The 16549-nt window shown below is 43.1% G+C and overlaps 1 protein-coding gene across 1 annotated transcript in view; it reads right to left on the bottom strand.

Moving 5' to 3' along the window:
* Positions 1–1441: 1441 nt before the first annotated feature.
* The window catches only part of SPDEF (SAM pointed domain containing ETS transcription factor), a 67148-nt gene continuing 52040 nt past the window's right edge, over positions 1442–16549 (bottom strand). Inside the window, exons 3-6 of the mRNA XM_069633502.1 lie at positions 15939–16136; positions 14609–14659; positions 12807–12947; positions 1442–5642 (exon numbers count right to left, since the gene is read on the bottom strand). Coding sequence (XP_069489603.1) covers positions 5464–5642; positions 12807–12947; positions 14609–14659; positions 15939–16136 — 569 coding nt within the window. The 3' untranslated portion in view covers positions 1442–5463. The remainder of the gene's footprint in view (positions 5643–12806; positions 12948–14608; positions 14660–15938; positions 16137–16549) is intronic.

Below are 16549 nucleotides of genomic sequence, written 5' to 3'. Positions count from 1 at the left end.
TTCAGCGCGTAACTTCAAGTAATTAACTAGACGCATGTGATCATGGTTACATGAAAGAAAAGCCAACACGTGTTTCGACCGTAGTCTTTATCAAGGTGGAGTGGAGATAGTCGCTGGTCGCTGCTCCTTGAGTAAGGGAACTCGGTAGCCACTGTTGTGCCACCTTGGCTCGAGTTGAGACTGCGCGCACCAGTTGAAACAAGTGTTGGGTTTTCTTTCATGTAACCATAATCACATGTGTCTAGTTAATTACTTCAACTTACATGCTGAATAAATCAAAATTTGTCAACCAACCTGGGTACACTGACCCCCTGCTTTTTTTTGATACGCCATCCACAATATGTGATTGAAATCCAGTGCCAAATCACACACGGTTACCCATCTACTCTCGTATCTACGAAATGTGGGAATCAGTGAGCTTGTTCCAAGTTAACCCTGTACCCGGCAGAAGGATCAAACATTCCGCACAATCAGACCTTGGATAGCGCAAGGCCTGCTCTTCCTCTAAGCTCACTACTTCTTACTAACCTATATATCATATTGGTATAAATATGAACAGCCCTGCATCAGCCTCAGTTCCGTCCATGCAGTGACACCTGCTGGGAACAGATAAAGTTACCACTTCAATATGCTGTGGGTTGTTAAATGACATCTGCTGGCGTTGTATTGAACTAGTTTGGTCATAGCCAGATGAGCAGTCCAGTAATGGTCTCGTAGTGACACCTGCCGGCCGTAGCGGATGTTACTCTGTATTAATAGCTCTGGGGTAAGACTCAGCACTGCTCGAATAGTGACTCCTGCTTGCTGTGGCTTGTAGTACTGCTCTAATAATACACCTCTGGGACTACAGCAGTAAACTGATTTCTCAGGCACTGACTCCTGCTGGCCGGAGCCGGTAGTGCTGCTGTCGTTCCACTCATGGATCCTGGGTGAACCACACTGGTGGGACTCAAACAGTGAATGGACATGACCAGAGTATGTGCCAGCTTGAACCCAATATCCCCCTGCACCCAACAGCGAGTCAGATACCCTAAGGGCCTAGCTAACCTTCAATCTTACATCAAGGCGCTTTGTTGTGTGGTGTGGGTGCTCCCGTAAGCTGCAGTCGTGCCCAGCCACCTCCCTGGGCTTGTTCCCCAGGCTGGCACCATGTAAACACCTCAGTGTTCCAGGCCATGTCAGCGTGGACCTGTCGGTGCGGGCCAGCGGCTCAGTGCCATTGTCTCTTGATGGGTCAGGCACAGCCAGGCCCACACGGGTCATCGCTCACTGCTCTTAAAGAATGGCGTTTCTTTGCACGAAACGGGCCTGAGGGGCAGGGAGGCCTCAGTCCAGGAGCAGGTGCCAGTCCCTCCTGCAGGAGCCCGGCTACATCGGGCACTGCCCCACGGCACTCGAACGTGTTTTTAACAATGAAACTAGATAATATTCCAAAGTTGCGCTCGTTTAAAAAATTTCACAATTTATACCAAAAAGGGTCACTTGATTATAACCAAAGTGTTCTGTGTATATCAATACCCAATTTGGAATTCTATACACGTCCTATATGTTCATTCATATAATTTCCATGTGTGCATAACTCATCACATTTATCATCATAGAATCAATTCATTTTTCATTCAGTTTGACAGAATTGGAAATTGTATGGAAATAAAATACAAAAGAATAATTATGTGTGAAATCGGAAAGGATTTTTGAAACAGTGCCCATTCGGGGAACAAGATGGATCATAAAATAAATTGTATGGCGGGGAGTACCGGATAATCATTGTAAACAAATATGGCGTAATATTGAGGAATCGGACACTGAATGAAAATATGAATTGAACTAATTCTATGCTGATTAATAGTCTTTTGCATAGGGCACGTGCAGGGAGGGTGCCAGATAATCCCAATGCAGAATTTTAGACAGTACATTATTCTAAGTTGTATAGAAGTGAAAATCATTGAAATATTAGCGCAACAAGGATCATTCAAGGTACCTGTTTTTTTAACAATGGAGGGGATGCAACAAAATGCATGGCAGTACGCACCTGTAGTGCTGCACTGTGTAGTCATAGGCCTCACAGAGCTTGCGGGTGCAGTGCCTGCAGGGCGGAGTGACGGTTAAGTGCCTGTGTGCGATGCATGGAGTACTTTCAGTGTCCCATGAGTAAAGAGGATGCGTGTGGTACGATGGATGCAGTGATGGCAGTGCGAGTCCTCTGTTGGTTGCAGTCTGTAATAAAGTATATGGCAGTGTGCAGCAGTGCTGCAATGGTTGCGCCATCGTGAAGATTCCTAGCATTTCGTGATTAAACGATGCATGCACTCATTGCAGTGGTGTAGATGCACTGCAGTGTGATCAAGAGTGAATGCATCGCTTACAGTGTGGTTGAAAGTGTGCAATTGATGAGTGTTTTTGTATGGCCTACTCTGGTAGCATAATGCACAGTACCGTGTGATGGCCTGTCACAGGCGTTGCTTGAAATGGGACGGAATGACCGCAAGAGTTATGTGGGATCGAGCGAAGGCGGTGCTTGCTGTGTGGTAAACCGCAATCTCTAAGAGAGCATTGGGCAGTGTACAATGTTCTGTTAATGGGTTTCTATACTGTGCCAAATCACCACCGTGGTAGTTTCAGAGCGCCTAAGCTTGACCACAGAGCAGCGTATTGTTCCCCCGGCTGGTTTGTACAGACCGTGATGAAGTTAAGCACGTGTTGTGTGCAGTGTGATCGCATACTTGCAGTAACCACAGCGCTTGCCTCAGTGTCGTGTCGATTGGTTGCAGTTTATAGCAGTGCTTTAAATGGGCAGGTATTTGCCAGTCCCAAATACCTGCTCTTCTGTTTTTTGAAAGACATAGTACTGGCACTTCTAGGCAGGAAGCCAATCCATTTAATGGTGGGAGTACCAGCTCTTCTCAATAGTAAGTGGGTACTCTGGGATGGTGAGTACCTGCACTTTTCTATACCCATTTGAAAAACTGGCATATAATAAAGGTATGCAGTGTGTCCGTATATCTGCGATGGTTGCACTGAGTGTGCAATGCGCAGCATTCAAAGTGTGTGGCTTGGTGTCTGTTGGCTGCAAGCAATATAAGATTCAACAGCAGTGTGTGATGAAAGCATACAGGCAGTGCTTGCAGTGTGATAACATCTATGCAGAAATCACCACGTGTATTGGTTGACGTCTACATTTGAACATTTGGGAGTGTGTAACACTATATATGCAGTGCTTGGAGTCTGATGGAATAACTGCAGTGTTTGATCAGTTCTCTTGTTCGTTGCACTGCATAATAGAATACTGGACAGAGAGCGCCAGTATCGCTCCTTTGCTGGCAGTGTCCTATAATGTGCAATGGTTGAACTTCTGGCTCAGTGTCTATACGATGTGTGCACTGCTTGCAGTGCTAGAGAATACCAAGGTGCTGGCAGTGTGTGCGTGCTTTGGTGTCTGCTGGTTATTTGGTTTATTTTATTTGTAGCTGATGTATAAGGCACGCCCTAGGAACGCAGTCACTTCTTGATTACAGTCTATAATGCAGTGGTTGTGGTGTATCTATAGTGATTTCACTGCTTAGTAGAATGCCCACTCCAGTGCCTGTAGTGCGTTGGAATGCCTAGCATTCTTTTAGTAATTGGCTCGTGCCTATTGGTTACAGTCTATAATGCAGTGGCTGTGGTGTATCTACAGTGATTTCACTGCTTGGTAGAATGATCACTCCAGTGCCTGCAGTATATTGGAATGCCTAGCATTCTTGCAATGAATGACTCGTGCCTATTGGTTGCAGTATTCAGTGTGGCATATGGCATTCTGTGGCAGTGTGCCTGCAGTGCTTGCTCAGTTTGATGTACTGTGTGGCCCTGCAGTGTGATAGAATGCCTGTAGTGTGCAAGTCAGGAAATTGAGTAATTTCACTGTGTGAGGCCGTACCAAGTTCTGCAGCAGTGTGTTCAAGAACACATCCAGTGATATATGTGTCATGCGGAAGCCTGCATTTGGGCCAGCATAATAGGATTCAGTGGCGGATGCAGTGAATTATAGAACACATTTCACACACAGAGTCTGTTTTGTAGTTAGAAATGTGAGAGTATGTGGCAGTGCACACATTATATAATGCAGTGTGCCTGCAGTTTCATTTTCCGTCTTTGTTGTGGCTTCAGGTTGTGTTAGTGTGCAGTGGTTTGTTTCATAAGTGTTAGTTTCTGAATGCACTCAATGTTTAGCTACGAGATAGAACACAAAGCAGTGAATGAAGTGTGTGATATACAACCAGTGGTCGCAAAGTGTGACATGATTTGTGGCAGAGTTATTATAATGTTGCAGAATGCTTGCAATAAGTGCTGTGTGTTGTACAACGAGCGCATTATCACCTTTTTATGTGTAAGAATGTTGACCGTGTCTCCAGTGCCACTTATAATGGCTAGCAGTGTGTGTTAAAATGGCATGCAATGTGTGTGTGAGAATGCCTGACATTCTGCAACAGAGTACTTGCTGTGGCTGCAGTGTGTGATAGTTATTGAAATTGTGCAGTGTGATAGAAAGCGTGTAGTGGATGCGCTGTGTTACAAGATAACAGTGTAAGACATGATGGTCGCAGTGGCTTCTGCGTAATAGAATTATTGTATTATGGGCTATAACTCTTGCAGTGGCTGTACAGTGTTAGAGAATGGCTCTTACAGTGACTACAGTGTGTACGATAATGCTTAGTTGTGTGTGATAGGTTTTAGATCTTATAGTGATAGCAGTGTGTGAAATAATGGTTGTTTGTGATCAGTTCCTACAGTGACAGCAGTGTGTAAGATGATGGTTGTGTGCCATAGAAAGTGTCACTGCTTACCGGTTTCAGTAATGTGTAAGATAAGGGTTAGTTGTGTATGATAGACGATAAAGTTCTTCCAGTGACAGCAGTGTGTAAGATAATGGTTGGCTGTGTGTGTCAAAGAAGGTATCCGCCGTACGTGTTGATCAATTTGCCAGTAGCGTACAATAGAGTGGCTCCAAGTGTGTGAAAAATTGTGTTGCAGTGTGTGAGGGAATAGCTAGCAGTATGTGATTGCTTGTATATATACATACTCTGTGAATCGAATGTCCTTGGACTTTTGTCCCTTTCCATCACCCGCTCCAGTCTTAGCATCTAGTCCTAAATGGGCCTAAGCGCCGGGGTGCTGGAGTAATGGGCCCCAGGCGGAAGGTTTATTCAGATCTGGCCCCATCAAGGAAGGTGCCCCTATTTTTAACAGGCCCTTGTTGACGTGGCATTGGTCTATATACACCGAACATTTTCAAGAGTCCAAAACAACCAGTTCACTAGAACCGTCCATGGATGTCCCATTGTGTCGGATTCCACGACCTCCTCTTTCTTAATACATTTGTTGTATTGGGTCCGATCAGGATGGAGGGGGTGTTAGTATCACTCGCCTCTTCTCCATCCTCAGCCCTGAGATCAGTCCTCTGTGCCAACTGTACGCCCCTCGGCCTCAGACAGGGTGCACAAATTGGTAGACCAGGCGCTGGGAGATGTCAGGTTTCCGAATGATGCCTTTCTTGTAGTATTGTCGGATGGAGCGACTCAATTTGTCATAATTCATGGCTGGGCGGTTCTTTCGGATACCCCAGAGACGGGCCACCTGGGCTGAGTCTTCGATCTTGAAGATTCCTAAGAGAAGCGGCAAGAGCAGAGGTTCTCGGTCAGAAATAGATATGAGATTGTCTTCAAATTGCTTATATATTTATAAGAGATTGCTAGAAACGGATATTTTAAGATTGTTATTTCAAATGTATGCAATCTATCTCGGCCCTTCTAGATTTGAACAAAGGGAACAAATACGACCTGGAGTGAAGGAACATGTACTCTGTTTAACCAATTGCAGCATAAACACTCTCTAGGGAAAACGTGATGATATGGCCTTCAAACCCTCCTTTCTCATAGTGATCATAGTCTCCATCCCAAACCATTACCTCTAGAAATAAGTATTGACTCTTGCCTCAGTCATGAACTAGTCACACATCAAGAACTTTTGGACTAAGCCAGGACCTTGTAGCTGAACCTCCAATTTCACTGTCAGCCATCAAAGCTGGACTAAGTCATGGCCTGTAGACTCACCCACACCTCTGTCTTCAACCATGACCTCAACCAGAATCCATACATTCTAGACTAAGTCAGGACTTCTAGACACAACCTCTATCTTCATCCTCAGCCATCACCTCTTCCAACATCCATAGCCTTTAACCTAAGTTAGGACCTGTAGACTCAACCTCTGCTTCTGTCTTCAAACATCACATCTTCCAGCATTAATAAACTCTACACTAAGTAAGGACCTCTAGGCTCAAACTCTGACAGTACCTTCAACCATAAAGCATCGAAACACAGGAGTTTAGAGGAATGCAGTGCGGTGTACATCAACTTGAGTATAGAAGCTGCTGTTGACTCCTACTAGGGAGTGAACCTCAACAGTCCTATACTCAAAGCATATAAAGAAAAAAACGTGTATTGTCACTTTGCTAAAACTTCAATTAAATATCATATCTTTATTATTATTGTGTGAAGAGCCACGGATTTGCTGATTATATACAATACAATGTCTCCTGTCACATTCTACAGGATCAATACATCCCTAGGTTACATGCAACACTGATCTCTAAAATCTGACCGGCACACATTTCGCACTATAATTCTGACCATATTGTGTATAATGTGTGCTTCTTCAGGGCCTGAGCTGATGGATCGTAAGCAGTTGGGAATAATCTTTGACGTGAACCAGATACTCTTCCAAGCATTTTTCAGACATCACTGTCTGTATCGATTCATCGTGTGCTCTTATAAACATTGTGATATCGGTGTGATATTTAGCCTGCTGTGCAGAGGAATTACATGAAGTGATCTCTCTTTCCTGCCCGATAGACCAGAAAGACAAGCTACACAACTTAAGGTGCCAAATTATAGTGATGTTGTAGCTACTTCACGCAAAATTAACCATTCTTTCTCGCACATATGCTTGGACCTCTGCGGCTATCATACTGGATAGCAAGACCGCTGCAGTTAGTTTTGTGCACTGCAAATACACTATCACTCTAATTTGGCAACTTAAATTGTGTATATTGTGCTCAAGGTCTATCCATACAGAATGGCTAGTAGTTAATTCTTGTGCACAGCAGCCTCAATGTTACGCCATTATCAACATCTTTATAAAAGAAACATCACATTGTTGAAGCATTGCCACAGTGATTTTTGAGGAATGATTGGAAGAATATGTGGTCATCTACCACCTCTTCAATACTCTGACAGAGCGGGCAATGCAATTTCATACAACATTCCTGTTAATTATTTGCTTATGTGATATGGAGTATATACCGGTTATGAGGTCCTGTTACCAAATAATCCCCCCTGCACTGAGGGATAGAGATACAATTTACAAAATGTTCTTGGGTGTCATACCCCAAGAGATAAGAAGGACCTCTTGTGTGACATGCACACAAAACATTTGTTATCAAGAAACATTTCATCCCTCAGTGTTCATTCAATCTTTTTTGAAAATACATTTCACACCACAGTGTCGTGTTAAAGTACTGGAATTGAACTTAAACTTTAATTTTCATAATAAAAAGATCATTATGTTGATCTAGTTTATAAATCATGATCTCTGAAGACGGGCAACATGACCGAAATGCATTGGATATGAATATTAGCCAGTGTCTTTTTGATTAAAGAATAATTTTTTTATGAAGATGAAAGTTTTTCAATTCCAGTATTTTAACACAACATTGTGGTGTGAAATGTGTTTTCAAAAAAGACTGAATGAACAGTGAGTGATCAAAAGTTTCTTGACAACACATTTTTCGTGTGCAAGAATGTAATTCCAGAATGGGGTTGCAAGATGATCCTTGGCCTCAAGCCCAGGGACTGCATCTCTCCAGCCCTGAAATCTCTCCACTGGCTCCCAGTGACTGTAAGCATCAAATTCAAGACCCTCTGCATCACCCACAAGGCTTTCTGGGGGATGGGACACTGCTACAGCAAACGGTCTAACCCTAGATACCTCCCTGTTAGAGTCCTCTGGTTCTCTAGGTCCAACTCTCTGCAGGTCAGACGTTTCTCCAAGAACAGAGTGTGGGGGTAGAGTTCTTTCTTCGGCAGGAGCCTCCCTCTGGAACAGCCTTCCTGCACCCCTCAGATTTGAGACGGATCTCCTCAAGTTCCAGAAACTTCTCAAGACTTTCCCTTTCTCCTCTTCTTTCCCTCTCCCCTTTCCTTGCTAATATCCCCCTGCCGCTGTGACTGGTGCCTGGCCGCCTTATGTGTTTTACAGGGACCAGGCCGCCCTCCTCGACCAGTCCTTCCGAGCATCCCTAACCGGCACTTGCCCTTGGGCACCCTTCCCAGAGTACCCTAGTTCTGGTCCCCCTCCCACCAACTGACCCTTACCCCTGTTTGCCCTGGCACTTGCCCTCCTGGGTTCCCATCAGCACTTACCCTGCCCCTGTGCCCCATCCCTGCTGCACTTCTCCCTTCCCCCTTACCCTTAATCCCAGCCCTTCCGCCCTGTCCTGTCCCCTTCCCCTGCACTTATTGTCCCTTCACGTGTATGATCCTAATGTCACAAGGCCTAGTAGGACCATTTATTGTTGTTTCTCCTCTGCCCCCCCCATTTTTGTCTTGTGGCACCTTGAAACACTCATGTATAGGCACCATACAAATGCCCAATAAATAAATAAATAAATGCACAAGAGGTCCTTCCAATCTCTTGGGTTAGTACACCCAAGAACATTTTGTTAATGTTATCTCTACCACCTCTTCACACATCTAGACCAAGCTACGGCCTCTAGTCTCAACCTACACCTCTCCTTTCGACTGTCCAATTTATCATCAATCGCCATCAAATCGTCATCACTGAGTAGAAATCTATAGTTTCTACAGTTGGCTTGTGGATTGAAGGGGTTGGGCAGTGTCCTGCTATCATATACTCGCAAACATTTTTCAATGTAAGAGCTAATTACCAGCTGTGTGTGTGTGTGTGTGTGTGTGTGTGTGTGTGTGTATATGTATATATATATATAATATAATGATCAATGCTCCAACCACAAGGTTGTTGGACTATACTGCACTGATCCTAAATGCAAATGTCTGTCTTGGGTTGATTACGCTATGTATAAAGTAGCACTGCCCTCTTAGACAAAGAACATTTCCTAGAGAAAAAAGGATTGCATTGGAGCTAATTTGCATACCCACAATGCCTTGCTGGTGTGGCTCAGAACAGGAGGTGAACTTCCAACAATGGCTACTAGGTGGCATTGTGGAACGTGAGACTGGGCTCAAATGGACTTTCCTACTTTCACATTTCAAGTGAAAGGTTTTTTATTAAACCCACCATAACTTTCTTGGTGTGTGTGTTTATGTATATATGTATGTTTGTATAAATGTATGTGTGTATATATATATATATATATATATTTTGGTTGGTTTGTTACTAAGTGGAATCTGATGTACTCATGGAATAGAACTTAGAATGGATACATTCCTCCTCTTCCACCCGGCAAAACAAATCAAGTTACGAGGGTCTGGAAAGGAGGTACTTGTAAATGACAGGTCATGCCAGCTATAGGCTGCCAGTGCCTATTTTGCTGCCACTTGAAAGCCACGTCTTTGTAAAACCAGCTTTCTCCTCCTTGTCAATGAGTAAGCAAGGAAGGTTACGGCTCTTGGACTACATCACAAATAGTGGATGAAGTGGAAACCGAATTTTGCCTTCCGTAAGATAGACAACGGGGGTATGCTAAGGAGCCCGTGATTAGTTTGCATCATCTTTGGTATCTGGAAGAGAGTCCGTTCTTTGTAGGAATCTGCCTTTACCTGGACTCCAGGCTGAACGCCTTTGTGATACTGCCATTTTGGAGCAGACTTGTTCTCCCCTTGTTCAACAACTGATTTAAAATAATTGTGTAACCTTTTGTCATCTTTATATTGTTCAGTATAAAGTGTTCCGACTAGATTTTGTTTTAAACTGTTCTGTGTGCCTATATATGCGTGGGATCTACATTTGCAAATAAATAAGAAGTCTGTTTTCCCCTTTTTTGAACAACTCGTGGGGTTTCTGCTTTTCATTTGAAAAGTGGTAGAAATAAAATTTTAAAAAACATGCAGAAAGCAATCTTTACTGACTATTCTCAGGTGTCTCGAGTCCACTCCTCAACTGTCATATCCACTCTGTGTTTTCGGGAATTCCTCACACAGAATCCATTTCAATACAGGGGAATTTCATTGGGGGGCTATTTACCGGGTGAGCGGTCATCCTGCAAATATGGTGTGGTTAGGACTCTTCCTCACTGAGCTTGGAGACCGCAGCTGTACTGCCACCACACTAGGACCTGAAAACCATAACACTGCCTAACACTGGGACATTGTATAAAAGCTATAGTGTTGAAGTCACGTCTGAGATGCTCTGAAAAAACAGCCTCGACGGCCACTTCCAGCTCTGATTTCTGAATATTGCTAAATACAGAGGGGACTTTGTCCCAAACCCTTATGTTAAATTGTACATAAACATATATGAATGACAGCAGTTTAAAATGTCCTTTAAAACCAGCAGAGTATACATGAGCATTTGCAATTACAATAAATCTTGCCTTGCACAGCTAAGATACTTAGTTGGATAGAAACAACAATGCCAAATTCATATTAAACCTGCATAATTCATACACATTTTTAAAAGATATGGAACACCAACTACACATACATGCTCCTACATCAATCACTGCTTTCTTCCTTTCTCTTTTTCTTTAAACCTTTTGTTATCTTTCAGAGTAAGAGTTCATATGCAGATAATTTATTCTGGATCTAGGGTATTTCCTTTTACTTTGAATATACTGTTTTCATAGAGGTATCTTTACTGATTGTTAGTATTTGTTTATTGTTGCTTATAGTAACAAGTAATGCTTCTGGTTCTGCCTATATCTATTAAGATTATGAGCTAATATTTTAAATATCTTTCTGGACGCACGCGCATATATTTCCAACATGTCCACCTCTTTCAAGTTGGAGAAATGCTAAACAGACCAAGACAAGATTCTTTATTTTTGTTGTTGCATGTTCCATTTCCCTTTATTGTGTCAACAAGGAGCCGGTTGTGGGGTGGCAAATTTCACTGGTGTATGTTTGTTTAACTTTTTCACATGTATACATATGTCATATGTGTATAAATGTATTTATGTTTTTTACAATACTTAAACTTTCAAATATGTTAAAAAAATACCTTAAATAGCTTAGAAGAAGTTTGATAATATACATAATTCAATAAATATTGCTCCTGTACAAAAATAGAAATTGTTTTATATGGCAGATATACAACAGACATCTGTTTCTAAACTTTGCAAATAGATATCCTCTTGAAAGTTTTTAAAGACTATTTCAAATGTGCTAAATAAATGTGCGTTCTGTGACAGGGAAATAGTGACAGATTATACAGGACTAAGAACCTCAAATGCAAGGCAAGCAACAAGGACAGAGAATTAGATATGACAGCAACCATGACAAGGAAGATGAAGGAAATGTTACACTGTTATTTCATCCAAGTAAATTAGATTGGCATCATTTATATCTCTGCAATTACATTGTGGTTGTTAAAAGGGGCCTCTTTGGGGCTATGGGAAGGGAACAGGCGAGGGTGCGTATGGGGATGGGGATGACCCCTCTATTAAAAGAAAATTACCCAAGGTAATTTCAGCAAATTAAATTACCACAAGGTCATTTACTTCAGTGAAACAACGTAAAACCAAGGAAGCAAGCAAGACAGAGAAAAATAGAGTACAGATGGAAACGTGAAGATGTAAGGAGAGGCATGTAGTGAGAAAGTACGACTAATTCCTCAAGGCTTTGTCTAAATCTGCTTTTTATTTTTGACTATTAGGTGATGCTGAAGTGCCACATAGAAGCCAAAACTATGCTGTTGGACTACATCAAGGGGGAGATGGGATTTGAGGGGTGGATACAGAGCTTTGGGTGTCGTTTGATTTTACCCACCCACTGACCACTTTTGGCCTATGCACTATGGGCATTCCCACACTCTACTATTCCCCTGCACCCAAAGCACTTCCTCATTGGATCGCTTTGAGTTATCTATGTCATTCAGCAACGTAAGTCCTTGCGTGTATTGGACTTGCCAGTATCATTTCTAAGCTGTCTACTGAGACAGACCTAATGGCGTAAAAAAAGAAATGTTTGAACCAAGTGTGCCATTAGCTACTTCATTTACAAGCAATATGTGTGTGTGTTTTTTCGCACTTGAACCTTACAATCAAGGTTTTCGCACTTGAACCTCACAATCAAGTCCTCTTAAAAAACATTGGCAAAGCCAACAGTTGTGACAAGCATATAGATATTACAGAGGCATTTGCCCAGGTACTCGCACCATTTCCCAGTTGTTACCATCTTATGGCCGGGTAGTAACATTATAGCGCATAGCGCTGCCTGGAATATGCCAATCCCACGTTTGCACAAATGGTTGGTTCTGCCACTGCTTCTTTTTAGAACACTGAGTACAAAATAGTAATTTCTTGGCAAAAATAAAAAAAAGTTCTCTTCATAATCAAGGTAGGTGGCACCCCTGTGCTGAATAGGAACCACACTAACTTGGATATGCAGAGACCAGCATTCCTTTGATCTCGCCGAAGAGCATTCTCAGAAACGAGCATTCATTAAGAAACTTTCCTAGAAGCAGAAACTCATCCATCTTCAAGTTCTGACAGCACTTGCTCTGTCCTTATCCCCAGGCAGAGCCATTGCAGCAATTCTTGGAAGAAGATAAGCGTGGAAGAGACAGGCCCTCACCTTTCTCTTTGTTCAGCCAACGGATGAAGCGCCCGTAGTTGTGCGGTTTCAGCAGAAGCTCCTTCAGGAACTGCCATAGGTGGATGGGCTGCCCCGAGCAGGAAGAGTCTGCCTCACTGTCCGTCCAGGGTTCCTCGCTCGCTAAAAGAGAGACAAAGGCCACATATGTCAGTCCTTATGCATCAACCCTTACAATTTCATCAACCGTTCTAATCAATAGACTGACACAGCCCATAAACCAATACGTGGCACCTTTCAATGCAGCCAGTTGGCCAATCCATACAAGCACTTAATCCAACCCACCAACCAATGGTGACCATTGACCAACACGGGCAACCTACCAATATAGCCCATCAACCAGCAAACTCATCAAACTCATTTATCAATCTAGTGAATCGACTGATCCAGACAACTCTCCAATACAGTACGTGGTTAAATATAACACACCAATCTATCTAGCCCAAAAACTATCTAGGCAGCAAAAAGAAGGCATATAAGCAATTTAGCAACCAATCCAGGTCATCAACCCAGACATGCAATCAATAATCCATCCCACCCACCAATATAGAAACCCTACAAATCAAAAGCTCACGTTAATCCGGCTGAACAACCAAATCACGCTCTGAACACTGACCAATCCAGTTTAATGTGCAATAAAGTCCACAGAACATTCTAGTTCGCCAACCAATCTCCCATCCACAAATCCAGGCCGCAGACAAATGAAGAACATAGACCAATCTTGCTCAACAACAGACCAATCTTGTTTACCAAGCAAGCCAAAAAGTCTACCAACCGTTCCAAACCAGTAAACAAACCACACCACCATATTCAATCTGACGAAATATAAAAACGGCAGTTTAATCTCACTCATCAACCGATTCAGTGGAGGACCACTGACCAATCAAGCTTACTAAGCAATAAAGTCAATCAACCAGTCCAGTACACCATTAATCCGATCAACAATGATTTGCTACCACCGAAAATGTTAATCCAACCACCAAACTAGGTTGCAGATTACTCAACCAATTTAGCGCAGCAATCCATCCAGCTGAAAGCTTATCATGGTCACTAACCAATTCAGAACACCAAATAACCCAGTTCACCATCAATCCCCAATATCACGAAATCTAGCCAACAGAGTAATCCAGCCTACTATCCAATCCAACCCATTAAACAATACAGACCGTAGACCAGTAAACTATATTATTTTTAATGGAAGCATATAAAGTGGAATAGAGAGGAGTGAACTAAAACCAGAATGTGTCTTCAAAGCACGCTGTGTTAGGTTAAGCCCTCTGCAACAAACACTCCTTACGTCAAGGTATTTCTCCGCTCTACAAGAATAATGAACAAACTCTTAACTATTCCTATGTCAAGAATCTCAGACTTCAAACAGGGCTGACCTTGTTATCCACAGATAACTAAACCATGTATCCCCATATGAACTGTACAGCTATAGCCCCTGTAATACCTGGGAGCAAGCTGTAAGCAACTTTGTAGATAACCAAAATCATCCATCACCCTGTGAATAGCATTGTTAACTTTAGAATTATTTACCATCTACTGTACTGACTAGGGGAGTGGGGGGGGTACTCCATATAAAGCATAAGAATGAAGACTAAGCGTTTAATGTAGTCCCAGAACTCCAGAAAACTTTAAATATATATTGGTACTTTATTTTGTATAATGCCATGTTACATTCCTTTAAAAGCGGTCAATGGTAGCCTTAAAGTTATGAGAGTGGGTGCCATTTTGCGTCCCAACTCGAGTGTATTGGAGGCAGCTAGAAGAGGCCAACTTACCACAAAACCGCACTTCTCCTCCAGGGGAAGCCTTCTCCTTCATCCAGGCGGCTGAAAAGAGAGAGGGGCAATGAGGCAAGAGTAGATATGCTGTATACAGACTGGGGGATACTGGGGAGGGGCATGGATGAGTTGAGCCTCAGCGAGAAACTTAAGAGTTAGGACAGTAAGACAGAGGGTATAGGGGTGGAAAGAAGGCACACATCAGGAAAAAGACAAGGCAGGCATAGTGTTATATATAAATCAGGGATGTGGGTGAAAAGGATTAAGGGAATTGCATAATGGGTACATAAACAGGAAAAGGAGGCACATATTTGTATGCATAGAAAAAGATGGATGGGCAGACAGAAGAACACGTGGGTGTCTTGCGCACACACACATCCCAGTTCCTACAGACGGGACGTGGCCCTTCTCCTCTACCCGAGAGCAAGCCTCCACCAACCTGCCCACATCTGCAACTTCACCTCGACTTGATTCGAACACATCACTTCCAATCTCTGCTCCCTTCGTTTTATAATCTTATACTGCCCACACGCACACTCTCACCTGCCTTTGTTGAGCTCAAGATAATTCTCAACAGTATCCCCTCCAACAACCTCCCCCTCTCCTTTGACAATTTAACATCGACACCAGCAGCCAATACCCCATAATCCAGTTTGAATCACAGCTCCCATACAACATACTTATCGACCCACTCGCAACCCCATTCACACCAGTGCTAGCACTTATAGTAGTCCTACAATATCTAATTCTCCCTGATTCTCCTGCCTACCTCAGAATGGCCTCTGATGACTCCAACCTTCTTCAAACAATGACCCCAGAAATCCTCCACCCAAGCGATCTAAATCTCCTTTGAGAGTCCCACCTTTAAGATACAAATTCATTGCCACTTCCGCAAATTAAGGAAATCCTTGACATTGCTTCTTGCAGCCTAGCCGTGGGACCTCAACATGCTCACTCTCGGCCCTTCATCCACCTAAGATCAACCTCTCCCAGGATCAGATCTCTTCCCTGATCCAACCTCTCCCAGGATCAGATCTCTTCCCTGATCCAACCTCTCCCAGGATCGGATCTTTTCCCTGATCCAACCTCTCCCAGGATCAGATCTCCTTATGATCTCCTCACTTATACCTCACCCTTTCTTCCAATCCATACTGACTCTACAGCCACTTCCATCCCCCAACTACTTATCCACAACTCAATAACTCACTTGGCCAATGAACCAATGGGCTTGTGGTATTGTCCTATTAACAACAATGTTTATATTGGCCCATATTAATGAACAATCATAACTAGATAGATTGCCAGTTAACTTTCGTCAGATTTTAACCTGATTTCCAGATGTCGAGGTGAGCATAGAGGACATCCCCGCAGAGTGGCGAGCGTTGCCTGAACTCTTCCTCCTGCATTGCACAAAGGTCCTTCCCCGCCAGCTCCTGAAAGGACTTCCCAATCTGCGGCAGCCGGTACTGATGCTCTGTCCAAAGGATCCACTTCTGAACATTGCCGTTGGTCCACTCCATGGGATCTGTGGGAGGGCGGCAGGCAGAGCCGTCCAAGGGATAGAGGCACATTAGTGCAATATTACTATCCTACGATGAACAATCTGAGTGACGTCAGGCAACGTTCTCGCTCCAACATTCTTCCACACCCAATCTATGCTGCTGTCTCCCTAGTTTTGTGTTTATTGGGGGAATTAAAACTCATAATGCATAAGAATGATGTCAGACCCATAGATTACGGACAGACAGCAATGAGAAGCATTGGATTTCAAACTGGTCAATTACACTCATTGTTCTCCAAGCATGCCACTCTTTGAAAAACAGTCTGTGATTACCTCTACATGAAAATAGCTGTCTAGTACTTCACAATGTGAGCTGGCCGTTTCTTGACACATTTGTGAACCAATGTAATCATCCACTTTATTTCCTGCACAGAAAA

This window comes from Ambystoma mexicanum, chromosome 13 (assembly GCF_040938575.1).
Source record: "Ambystoma mexicanum isolate Mex_15411 chromosome 13, UKY_AmexF1_1, whole genome shotgun sequence".
NCBI lineage: Eukaryota > Metazoa > Chordata > Amphibia > Caudata > Ambystomatidae > Ambystoma > Ambystoma mexicanum.
This window is presented reverse-complemented; position numbering and strand designations above follow the sequence as displayed.